General features: G+C 36.3%; 1 protein-coding gene across 1 annotated transcript in view; it reads left to right on the forward strand.

Annotated features, from left to right (window-relative positions):
* Positions 1-10,176, forward strand: part of CLCN2 (chloride voltage-gated channel 2) — a gene marked incomplete in the record, with an annotated part of 74,509 nt that extends 64,333 nt beyond the window's left edge. The window contains 4 exon segments of the mRNA XM_072408398.1: positions 1,243-1,284; positions 3,330-3,434; positions 5,149-5,235; positions 7,081-10,176. Coding sequence (XP_072264499.1) covers positions 1,243-1,284; positions 3,330-3,434; positions 5,149-5,235; positions 7,081-7,269 — 423 coding nt within the window.
* Positions 10,177-13,126: the final 2,950 nt, after the last annotated feature.

Here is a 13,126-nt window from a genome sequence, read left to right on the forward strand (position 1 = left end):
CATGTAATGTGCATTACATAACACCATAGTGTTTGCCATAGTGTGAATGTGCCCTAAATATCCCACCTACTGTTTCCAGTGGTCCCAACAAGTTTTCAGAGTGCCTCTAGCAATACCTACCCACATGGTAATAATGCTAATTCCTAGTAGTACATAAAATCTTATGGGGAGAACTTGATTTTATCAGTTCATAAGTAGAATTCTAAAAATATTTTACATATACACAGCATATATCCAGTTTCTGCTTGGAATCAAAGCTGCTTCATCTGCACAACAACATAGACAGAAGTCTAACACCCAGTGGAAGTTCAGGGGGCCGAGCTCCTACAGTAAACCAGGGGGAAAGTATTACTGGTTAAAGTCCCCCAAACAAACAAACAAATACAAATCAATAGGAGGTAGAGATTCTCGGCAGACGAGACATGCAAAGTCCTTGTGCAAAAAATTTTTTTACTTGGTTCCTGGTGACTTTTTTTATTTTTTTATTTTTTTCTTTCTGTGTACCCTTAATGCCCCGTGAAGTATTCAGCCTTCCTCTTTTCAGTTGTCGTGGAGAGTGTCACTCCAGCAACTTGGGCAAAAAGGATTGCCACAGGATAACCTTACCTTGAGCCTAATTATTCTGTCTCTGCTTGTAACAGTACATAAAGACTTGCATGTATTGTACACTAATAAAACTATTGCATAACCTACGCGTACACAATTGTATACCAATGCAAATATGCATACACTTATAGTGAGCTCTCTCTAAGGCTACGTACACACGTCAAATGATTCTCGTCCGATTTTCGCCTCAGGGCTGATATCAGACGAGAATCTGTACAGCGCTCATTGTTCCGTCGTCTGTGGATCCGCCAGAACGATCGTAATGAAAGTGAAGAGGAGAGTGTAGCAGGGTGCCGCTCCAACGTTCTTCCCCTCCCTCTCCATAGAGCAGAACGGTGCTGTAAGTACAGTGCTCATTCATGCATCGTGCAGTCTTTTGTCGTTGGAAAGGATCGTCAAAGCTCCTTTCCAACGACAATTAAGCAACAAACAAGTCAAATAAGCAACTAATTGCATATAGCCAATTGTATTTTTTGTGTTATGCTTTGTTTTTTAACTGACAAAAGTTAAAATCTGATATGTCACCATGGGTCTCTGCACACCATAGATCTTTATACTGCTAGAAACTTAGGCCTCATTACACTGTCTTGTTAAATGAGACTCTACACTGCAACATTGATTTGTACTGTGCTTTAGGGTGAAGATATGGATGAGATTGATACTATGTCCCCATCACAGGTGAGTGCTCTGGTTGATCTCCTTCAGTTACCTGGCAATGGAGTTTAATTTGTATTGTACCTTTTATACAACAAAAAGAGTTAAAGGAATTTGTGTTCTAGAGTTAATTTTTGCACTAATTAGCCTGGCAGATAAGTTTTGATGTCAGAAGCTGATTATGCAGCATTTTTACATTTTAAGTGCCTTTCTACATAAATGCCACTTCCAATAACAGGCGCACACTGACAGTGTCATGTCACATAAAGGCCTGTATATTACAGACATTTTTGGAGACACAAAGAGACAGTATCGTTTATGTTAGATTCTGCTGCAAAAGACTATGGAGCAATAAATATAGTGCTCTTCCTCAATTTGTCTATGATGGAATGAAAAAAGTAAAATGTGTTCATATCTCCAATATAAGTTTCCAATTTTTTTGTTTTATAGATATGTGCTTACATTTTTGGGTCTTCACAGTTTTTGCGCTTCCTGTTGGTTTTTGTATTTATGAACCAGATAGTTGAACACCCAAATCTTCCAAGTGGACCGTAATTATAACAGGGAGTTCATACTGTTTGCAGTATTCAGATTAAAAAAAATACTTAAGCTGTCAGGCTTTACCTATACCAAAAATGTTAACTTTTGGGTGTACATTCAACATAAAGGGCACCTATTAATACTTTATCCCCACAATTTTAATAGATTTTTGGTAATCTAAGGTTAACCATAGGTGTCCCAATAGCAGCCTGATTTAAAGTCTTACACTCCAATAAGAATCAAAAGTTTAGGGGGTTCAATATGTTGATAAGGCACATTTCTGAAATGGGAATTGTTTGACATTGCTTAGATTTTCTGTGACGTGTATATTTTTATATTTAGTAGATGCAGAAAAAATTGAATTTTTTAGGCATGACCAGATTGCTTTGTTCTTATTATTTATATTTTGCAATAATTGCCCAAAGCTCCATAGAGACCTAGTAAGCAATGAGCAGCTGGAATAGAGTTCAGCTATCTGTTAAGTATTTTAGCTGTGGTACTTTATATTGTGGCTTATGATTACTTAAAAAATGGCTATAATATACAACAAATATGCACAGTGTAACCTAAATATATTTTACCTTTGTACATGTAATGTGGGCAATGTGGGATGATTATCTTACATGGACAGCAGTGAAGGTCTTGTTTTGACATGCAATGAGTCTAATAATGTACAGTGCAAAATTAAGACTGTAACTAGTGGTATACTTTCAGACACTAAATACAACTTTTCTGTAGATGTATGAGTCTTGGAGAAGATTTAAACGTGTCAACAGTAAAAAAAAAAAACTTAAGATACCCTAATCCTAGATTTCGTTGCCCACATAAACATAAAATAATAAACCATTAGCAAGATACAAAGTGGCATTAGGAAATGTAAAACAAGACAGTGGGGGAAGTGGGAGGAAAAGAGCAAATAAAAGTTGGGTGTGGAGAGAGATCGGGAAATTTACAATTGACGCTTAAGGAAGTTGCAGAAAAAAAACATGCCTCTAAAATTTGAGGGGATCCATATACATTACATTCTCCTGGTAAGTTGGCTAAGGAGATACATGGGTTAGTAATGGCAAATAGGATTATCTACAAAGCAGTAAACTTTCTGATGTGTCTCAGCTAGTTGGAGGCTGGTAATGTCCTGGGCAGAGTAAATAATTATAATAAAGTCTCTAGGGTCAGATAAAGATAATGGGAGATAAATTATTATGACAAAAGGGTAAACCAATGACCATTTTATCTAATCAAGCTGATAGGGATACAACAAACAACCCTATTACATGATCCCATATTTCCCTTCATTCTACATATTCCAACATCCCTTCCATATACATCCAGTTCACCCATTCAAAGGTTTTCTCTGCATTATTACATGATTGTATCCTGGCAGTGGATTCAGTTAATTACCCCAATTAAAAGTTAGTAAAAAAAGAAAATGACAAAAAGTGATTACATGTGCAGGACAAGTTTCCAGTAAATACTGTATGAAAAAAGATTTTAATAAAAACATAGAAAATTATATCTTTTTTTTTTAGATTATACAGTGGGAAGAACAACAGCTGGATGAAACTATCAATTTCAACAACTGCAAGATTGATCCAGCACCTTTCCAGTTGGTGGAAAGAACATCTCTTCATAAAGTAAAATATAACCAACATTCCCTATTTATACACTTTTTTTTCTCTGATTTCTCAATAACGTTCCCAGGATTACCACTACCTTTTCACTGCAGTATTTTAGCAGATACAGTAATATTTCTAACCGTTCCTTGCATTGAATGGTTGAATCACCCAACAGCTTTCTGTATTTCCTCTAGACTCTTATAACCAGGTTACCTCTCTGGTATAACAAAAGGTCACTGTCTAGAAGCTGAACTTTCCATCTTGTTGGCTTTGCATGACAGAGAATCCTTTGGGGGGTAATGACACTACCATATTGAAGGCCAGCAAGTGATTCACCCTATCATCAAAACTTTGTTTTTGTAATTTGGGTTTTACATCTATACTGTAATTAGAATATTTAAGTGAAAATCGTTTTTTGAAATGGTATATTGAATTGAGAAGACGTTTCTGGTATATAAGCATTTGAAATAATTACTGAAATTATGTCTTTAATAGGCCCTTCAGGGGAAGGAGTCACACTTGGGATAGTTGATACCACCCAGTTGTGTGTGTATATATGTATACTTCTGCAGTGACATCAGGTGCCCAAAGTGGTCACCATTAGGACCTAGACTCTTCTGATTTTAGCAATATATATGAATTACACACACTCACACACTGTTGTGCTCATAGGTGTACATATCCAGATTTTAAAGAAGAGTGATCAGGCAAAACACCTTTTGTTTGCATTTTTGGGATCAAATATATACCAAATTAAACTATAAGGCATCAAAAAATAGGACAACCATTATACAAAACAACAAAGAAAACTATGACATGGTCCATGTTCAAAAGTCTGCATAATTTTGGTTCTTAATATGCTATATTGCCCTCTTTTTAGCATCAATGATGGCATAAAGTTCCTTTGTGATGGTTGTGGATGAGACCTTTGCTTTTCGCAGGTGGTAAAAAGTACTCATTATTCTCCAGGCATGATTCTTGTCTGAGATCTCCTAAAAATGATTTGATGATATTAGGATCGAGCAAAAGTGATGGCCGCTCCAACACCTTCTTCTTACTGCTGTGGCCACTGAACGGTCAATTAGACCTCAAATTTGGAACATTGTTCACTAATTCCCTGGGCCCCTGTAGCTCATATACCTCCAGAACATCATAGACCCACTTCCATGCTTCACAGTAGGTATAGTGTACTTTTTGTCATAGACCTTGTTGCATCTTCTCCAAGCAAAGCTTTTATGGTTGTGACAATAAAGTTAAATTTTGTTCTCATTACTCCAAAGGACTTTGTTCCAAAATTTTTGAGGTTTGTCTAGATGTTGTTTGGCATATTGTAAATGGGTCTATTTTGTGGCATTTGCACAGTGAACACTTTTCTCCTGCAACTTTACTCCTAAGGGCAGGGTCCTCTTCTCCGCCTGTGTCACTGTCTGTAACTGTCGGTCATTTGCTTCCCCTATCTTATGTACAGAGCTGCGTAATATGTTGGCGCTATATAAATCCTGTTTAATAATAATAAATTATTACTATAATACCATCTCCCACAATAAGTCTCATCAAGCAAGCCAATTCAGTTATCCTTAATATGCAATTAGTCCTAAAACCAAGATTTTCCTTTTTCACCAACTGAGATCAGTCAGAACAGTGAAATATGATTGGCTGCTATAAATAAATGCACTGTGCATACATAAAAGGCACATTTCCCTATTTTCATAGTGTTCTTTTCATTCCTTAGGCTCACACTATTTTCTCACTGCTTGGAATGGATCATGCATATGTCACCTCTATAGGGAGACTAATTGGGATGGTAACACTAAGAGAGGTAAGTACTATCAATAAGTAATGTAAGGGAGAAAACATGTTAGCAATGCTATAAGGGTTTCTTCATATTTTAAAATGTAGCTAAAGGATCCTATAGAACTGTCCAAGCAAATAACAAATTCTGTTACAAAGTGATGTCCAAGGCTTGTAAAGTAAACCAAAACCTTCCTAAACCTTTCCTTACCTGGCAAATACTTCTTTAACTAGTCCACAAGGACTGTTTTTTTTTAAACACTTATAAATGCCCAATTAACTTTTAAATGTGTTTATAGAAGTTTATACAAGTGTTTAAAAGTCTTTTAATGCTTGCCTAAAACGCTTATAGAAAGCAGATTTTCTTTATATGGGAGTTTGAAAGTATTTTTAGGTGTTGCAGCAAGTGTTTAAAATGCTTATAAAGGATTGTAAACTCCTATTGATTTAAATAAGTGTCTATTGGCATTTACAGGCAGTTAAAAAAAAAAGGTAAAAAATGCAGAAAGGAGCATTTTCCTAAAAGATCAAAAATGTGCATCCTACAAACGCCCTGGTGTAGACTATCCCATCTAAATGTATGGGAAGTTGAATGCTGGGGAAACGGTCTGTGTGTAGACTAAGCCTTGAGGGTCATTTAATAACTAATCACCTGTTTTTGTATGGTTCTTTAAAGCTCTTTTTTTGTCTTTTACATTAGTTAAGTGGGGAGAAAATAATGAGAATGGGTATGTTGTAGATGTGTTTAACCTCCTGGGCGTTACACTGATGTCTAGATTTCTGTACCAAAAGCGTTACACTGTTTTTCATTAAATTTTTTTTTTAAATTGTAGACCTGTAAGTTACAGAAATATGTCCGAACAGGGTTCTAGTAGATATCATGAATATAAAAAAAAGTTTGAAACACACAATCATGAAAAAAAAAAAAAAAAAGTACTTTTAATAAAATCCTATCCTATTTTTTTTTTTGCATAGAAATTTTTGTTTATATTGTGGGCTTGTAATTCTTAGGAGTAACTCCCGGGTATGATAATTATATTTATTTATTATATTATAATCATAAATTATAATATAATACATAATTATAAATAATAATTTAAAAAAATAATGAAATATTAGACAACAATGTAATCTAAAAATAAAATTAAAAATGTACTTTTATTTTTATTTCATGTTGTGTGGTGTTTTTGTACTGTAAAAACCATTTAAAAGCAGATTACATGGTAATCTGCTTTTAAATTTCCCTCCCAGACACACCCCCATACATCACCAATCACATCACTGGAAGATGACTCATCCTCCGAGTGATGTGAGGGGGGGATTTCCCTCCTCCTCCTCCTCCTCCTAGATGAACAGCACAATGCAGGAGTTCTGCATTGTGCTTCACATCTCACTGCAGATGCCAGCAGCAATAGCAAATTTTTTATTGCTGCTGGAGGAGCTGCGGGGACCGGGTAAGTATTTTCTTTCAGTTGTAATCGGATTGTCATACAATGCATGACAATTGGATTGCAATATAACGTTTGTGTATATTTTTAACCACCTGGTGAGAAAAGTTCGGGTTTAAACACTTTTTGCAAGTGTTTTTACCCCGATCCAAGGTCGGGTTTAACAGCCAGGTGGTTAAATCATGTACAACTGTTGGATTTGTGTACTTTTTTCTTTTGTTTTAGCAGGCTTGTCTAGCAATTTTAAATGTACAAAAATGCCACATCATTTGTTTAACTGCAGTGCATATATGTGAATTAGTCATATGTTTTTATCTTTTTATTAAAAATGCATTCATACTGGTAAATGGATGCAGTTTGTTCTAGTATAACGTGTAAACAAGGTTAAACCTTTTTTTTTTTTTTTATTTCTTTTTTTATTTCAGCTCCGTAAAGCCATAGAAGGCTCAGTGACTCAGAAGGGTGCAAAGGTACGTCCTCCTCTGGCTAGTTTCCGAGACAGCTTTACAAGTAGCAGTGAGACAGAGACTGCCAATGTCAGCAAACTATGGGAAAGAAGTCGACGGCATCTTCTACCCCGTGAGTCTAGCCCATCTGACAGTGAAGACAAGTGATCTGTCTATTCCGCATTCATCCTGTACCTGGAGGATTTTAGGACATCAGTTCTGTCACCTGTGTCACAAAGAATTATGCACAGATGAACATTTAAATCAAGGTCTTCCATGTCAACTCCAAGAAAACATGAGTTAAACTATTTTGTGGCCATTTTTGGCCTTCAATCCAGAAGTGCCCTTCAGCTTTCCAACGAAGTAAACACGTGTCTTGTAATAATCACAGGACTGGATGCAATCTAGGACAGATGTGGTAATGTGAGTGGCTGATGATCTGCCAGAAAACAGTAGACATATATTTTATATATCCACCTGATTTATACTAGAAATGAGCACTGCCACTAATTTTATATGCAATTAAACTAAATTATTGTAATTTATGAAACATGAAGTTCCAAAACCAATGTAAAAAAAACCTGAGTAACTACTATAAAATATCAATGCCCACAGTGACAAAGGGTATATGTGTCATGTTAAGGCATTCAGAGTAAACATTATCGAAAGTCTGGACCTGAGAAAATAAAAATATTTTATTCTGCCACATAAATTTTATTTATGCCCAGGGTTAGCTAATTTCCATATTGGATAAGCAGGAATTTTTGCCACTGTAGAACTTAGATGCCCTATAGTAAATAAAATGGTATGATAGAAACAAAGCACTTCATAACTGGCAAATCTTCCTGTTAAACTGTGACTTTTTATGATTTTCTGAGGCAGAAAAATGGTTAGGTCCACTTGCACAATGTCCAGGATATACTGGCACTGGAGACATTCATCTCTGTTTTAGGAGCATGGTCTCTATTTTATAGTCTTGAGAATTTCACAATGTCAGCTCTATGAGGAGAGTTGTCTGTTTTTAGTTGTATGATTGATTACAAGGTACTTTCAGCTTGCCTTTAATCTGATGTATTTTACTCCTTCATGATATTGTATTGATCAAGAATAATTTGTGTACTTATTATTTAGAGTTATTTGATATATTCACCATTATTTAATGCTAAATAATAATTATTTTCTTGTTCTAACATTTTACAAAGTGACCTGATTATTGATTTACTGTAGTTATTATTTGTATGCCTATTTTGATAGGGCAAGTAGAGAATTTGTTTAGTTAGGTGAATATGGCCATATGCTTTTAAGTACAACTTCAGCCAAAATGGTAATTTTTACATTTTCATATAGAGGAGTGGGGTACAGCCTTTGTTACATTTGTATTCCCATGTTGATTTGCAGAGATGTTCCCTTACTTCCTTGTGATTTTGTGTTCAGGACAGGAAGTATGGGAAATCTCTCTATTAGAGGCACAGACAGCAGTAGAGTCATAGAGAAGGCTCAGGTTTTTATTGCTACCTGTGCTGGCAAATCTTACAGTGGGGACATTTTGAGCACTGAAAACCTAGTAGAGGTTTTATCCCTTCTCCATTCCAATCAGAACTAAAAGTGTCATGGTTTTAACGGTTTTAACTACTTGAGATGACTGGCTTCTCTTTCTGCAGTAAACACAATTCCCAAAATGTTAAAAAGCTCCCCCCACACCACTTCATCCCTTACTGTGTACCACCAACATGGTGCACAAGTGAAAGGGCATAATCTGTTAGGGTATTCTAATGGACACAATTTTATTCAGTCTATTGAATTTCTTTTCTTTGGGATTTTTGAGGTTTTAATAAAAGTAGGCAGAATGGCATCATGTAATCTGTCTTCAGATAACACTTCAGGTAAATACATAGGATTTGATGACAAAATAGGTTTATCTGGCAAAACCATTGGGGAGAAATTCCTAAAAGGGAGGGTTGGCATTTTCTCTCTGGCTGAATTAATCGTAAGCAATAGATTCATTTTTTTATGTCACAGTCTTTATTAAAGAAATATTTTGTTGACCCTCAAATGATGCTTATTCCAATTGCTGTAGAATGAATATCGGACATTACCTCCAAGCCAGGGCACTCTATGCGTCCATTGCTAGGAAGATTGTAGCTCCTTGGAATCTAAGTAAGTTACTATGCAGTTTATTCAAATATACAGATGCATGTAGCTACTTGTATTCTAACTACTATTCCTCTCTTATCGCCTCCCTGTAGTTGTTGGCAAATTTTGCCATGAAATAAACAAATCACAGTGTAGGATTTGCAATAGGGAGATATTTACTTTGACTTTTAGGTATTGCCCAATCAGGATCTGTGCTGTTAAACTGAACTGCTGTGTTATTAGGTGCCATACTCGGCACCATATCCTCTTGGGTCACCATTGAAACAGATATATGTCAGGAATTCACCACTGTGCCAAAATCTGTGAGAATCCCTTTTGATTTAATTCCCAGTCTGCCTTTTGAATTTGATGCCAACTGAGTTTTGCCAAGTCTACAAAATCTAATGTTTCAAGTGTAATTGGGACCTGGTAACCCCATGGGAATGTATTCAAGAACTTGTCATAGACTTTTTGGAAAATCAACTACCTCATTTCCACTATCCCCTAACCCTCACCAGGGGACAAGGTCTTGTGCCTGAAGAATAAAGGGATTTGTGTTTGCTGTAAAAGGAAAAGGCATTACTTGAATATAAATGAGAACATGTTTGGCTGGTGTTCTACCTAAAACTCATTTTATAAATCTAAATTTGACTTGAATTTTAGCTTGTAACAACATTCAGGAGTTATCTAGCACTACATAAATAACTGGAATCTTTCCTACATATGTACTGTATAACCATACTCAAAGGATGTTTACGTTAAAAGTGTATTTGGAAAACAACTGACATGAATAGAAGATGCTAAGTGATTACTATGGGCAAGAAAATACACTTTTCTGATACTTTACTGTATGAAGCAATGTTTATAGAGTATTTGTGAACCGAAGGGACAAAAAATGCACACGCTGTAATCAAAGAACAATAAAATAAATTAAAAAATGAATTTGTAGAATGTAACTGCTGTATGTTTGATGTCTTTGTCAAGTAGAGATTTTCCAGGGGCTTAACACCTATCCATAAATATTTCAGATAGTGGAGGGGGCACCAAACTTTACCAGCTAACGTAGGCTCTAGATTTACAATTGTCTATAGTATCCTCATGGTGTAGTATATAGTAGACAGTTCATATTTCAAGTTACAGAACTATCTTATCCAACTGACCATCACATTCTAAACTTACTATATATTATCTATTATCTTGCCTGACGTATTTTAAATAACATATACCTAAAGTAAATTCTCATAAGCATTTCTCTATTTGTTATACAAAATCCCCAACTACAAAAAGTTATATACCATCCACATTATCATACCCAATTCACAGCATTTCCCATAAAGTTATGTATGATTTCACATTATCTCCAATGGATTAGGGATCCCTGGTGCATGTAAACTGTTAGAAACCGCGTAAGGTCATCTTTTTGCCACTTGTTGAGAATAACAAACAAAACTAATTAGGGTTACCTAAGGGCTAATAGAGGGTTCAATTTAGGTTTTACATTAAAACTGTTTATACTTTTTTCACTGCTGTGATATACAGATCAAAGGGGACTCCTTTTCACCTACAGTAATTCAATACATCTAACTGTACTGAAATGATGTAAGTAATACATCACAACTTGCATTACCAGGAAGATGTCAAATCTTCCAGGTGATGCGAGTGGCGATGTCCCACCTTGGCCCACCCCCTACGCATCCACCAACGCTGCTGCTGCTCGCATCTCCAGGCAGATGCAAAGCACAATGCAGGACTTGTGCATTGTGCAACGCATCTTCTGATGCATGCAGCAATAGAAAATTCCGGGGGTGGTGCCAGCGGTGAATTCTTGGGGGTTCTGGTAGATCATAGAATTAATAACAGCATGCAATGCAAAGCTGCAATATCTAAAGCTAGTAAAGTAAGTGGGCACCAGTTCACAAAAAGGACATTGTGGAATTGGAGAGAGTGCAGAGAAGAGCAACTAAACTAATCAAAGGAATGGAGGAGCTCAGCTATGAGTAGAGATTAGCTGAACTGAATCTGTTCTCCCTTGAGAAGAGACGCATAAGGGGGAATGGATCACCATGTATAAATATATAAATGGTCCATATAGAGAACTCTCTTCCCCATTATTCACTCCGGATAAGGAAGGGATTCTTCACTGTAAGGTCTGTGAAAATGTGGAATCGGCTCCCTCGGGAAATAGTTTCAGCAACTACTATAGATTGCTTTAAGAAAAAGCTGGATGTTATAACTGGGTATTAAGGCTTTAAAGTAAAAATAACAGTGACTGTTGATCCAGGGAACATCCGATTGCCTCATGGAATCAGGAAGGTTTTTTTTCCCCTGTTGAAGAAAATTGTACCAGGGGTTTTTTTGCCTTCCTCTGGACCAACTATGTCTTATAGGGTTTTATATCTGGGATATGTTTTTTTTCTAGTGGTAACAATGTACCAATTAAAACTGGTCTCCTCTTAGTAAAGTGGTTCCGCCTCTCTTGTATGAGTTGTAGCACTGTTTAAAAGAACTCATAATAACACACCAACAGCAGTGGCAGATCTTTATGAAGCCTTCTAAGAAGCCTTTGTGATTTATCAACTGTGAATCCTATAGCTGTTTCCATAACATCCTTACTGTAAAGTTGCTCCTGGCCACATATGATCAAAGCCTACCAAAATTTCACCAAAATTTCACCAAAAAAAGCACCAAACCAAATGATATTAGACAGATAAATCTTACAATTTCTCCTAAAACACCCATCAGCCAAAACAATAAAACCATTTATTGAGGTCAACTTACTGCTGCCAAAACAGGTCAGACCCATCAAGGCATGGAGTCCACATGACATCTGAAGATGTCCTGTGATAAGTAGCACCAAGACATTTTTAGCAGATAATATGTATATATCACAATGCTTCTTCCCATAGTTCTTTTCTGCATATTTCTGAAGCCCATGTGCCCAGTGTAGACACTTTGGTGGTAAAAAAGGGATCAACATGGTAGCTGCACTTTGTGTTCTGACACCTTTTTTTAATGGCCTGCATTACATTTTTTCAACCATTTATGGTACTCTAACTTCTGTAGGATGGAACCAGACAATACAAACCCCCACTGATTTATTGTTTTGCAAGAAGGGGTTGTACTTCTTCTGTTTGGTAGTAACTACTCTATGCCAGGAACGCCCCCACAAAGCCTACTATTCTGGAGATGCTCTGTTGTCTAGCCATGAAAATTTGTACCCTAGCATAGTCTTTCATCCTCATAACTTGCCCATTTTCGTGCTGCCAACACATTTCCTTCAAGAACTTGCTGTTGGTTTTCTGCCTAATATATCCAACCCTTACCCAGGTACCATAGTAAATGAGATGACCAACTTTATTCTCTTCGTATGTCAGTGGTCCTAATGTTTTGGCGGATCAGTGTAGAATAAAAATACCCCCCCTGCTCCTAACGCTGAGTATCATCCTTCTTGGTAATTTCTGTCAAACATATTTTGCCTCGAAGCACATAACCCTGCTATGAGGTTTCGTTGTGTTTCTTTGTTAACTTATTGGGTTCTAAGAAGCCTGTTTTATGTTTTATTTTTATATATACAAAAAAAAAATATTTAATAAAAAAAAAAAATTGAGGATTGAAAAACCTTTATACCTTCCCTTTTTTAATTGTCCTTTTACCTACAGTTTGCTGCGGCTCCAAGACCACTAGCCCAATAAATATTAAAAAATATCTTTAGCAATAAACAGTATATTGCATTTCCTATCAAAACATCCAGCTTCACCCTAAGTGCTGGTGAAATCACACAGCCTTTCTGGCGTCTCTCCTGCAGTTCACAATTGGATTCCACTCTGACGATTTATAAGTCTACGGTAGTAATCCTGTTATTGCAAGGAGGCTGCAGTGACACAAATGCCTA

This window comes from Pyxicephalus adspersus, chromosome 4 (assembly GCF_032062135.1).
Source record: "Pyxicephalus adspersus chromosome 4, UCB_Pads_2.0, whole genome shotgun sequence".
NCBI lineage: Eukaryota > Metazoa > Chordata > Amphibia > Anura > Pyxicephalidae > Pyxicephalus > Pyxicephalus adspersus.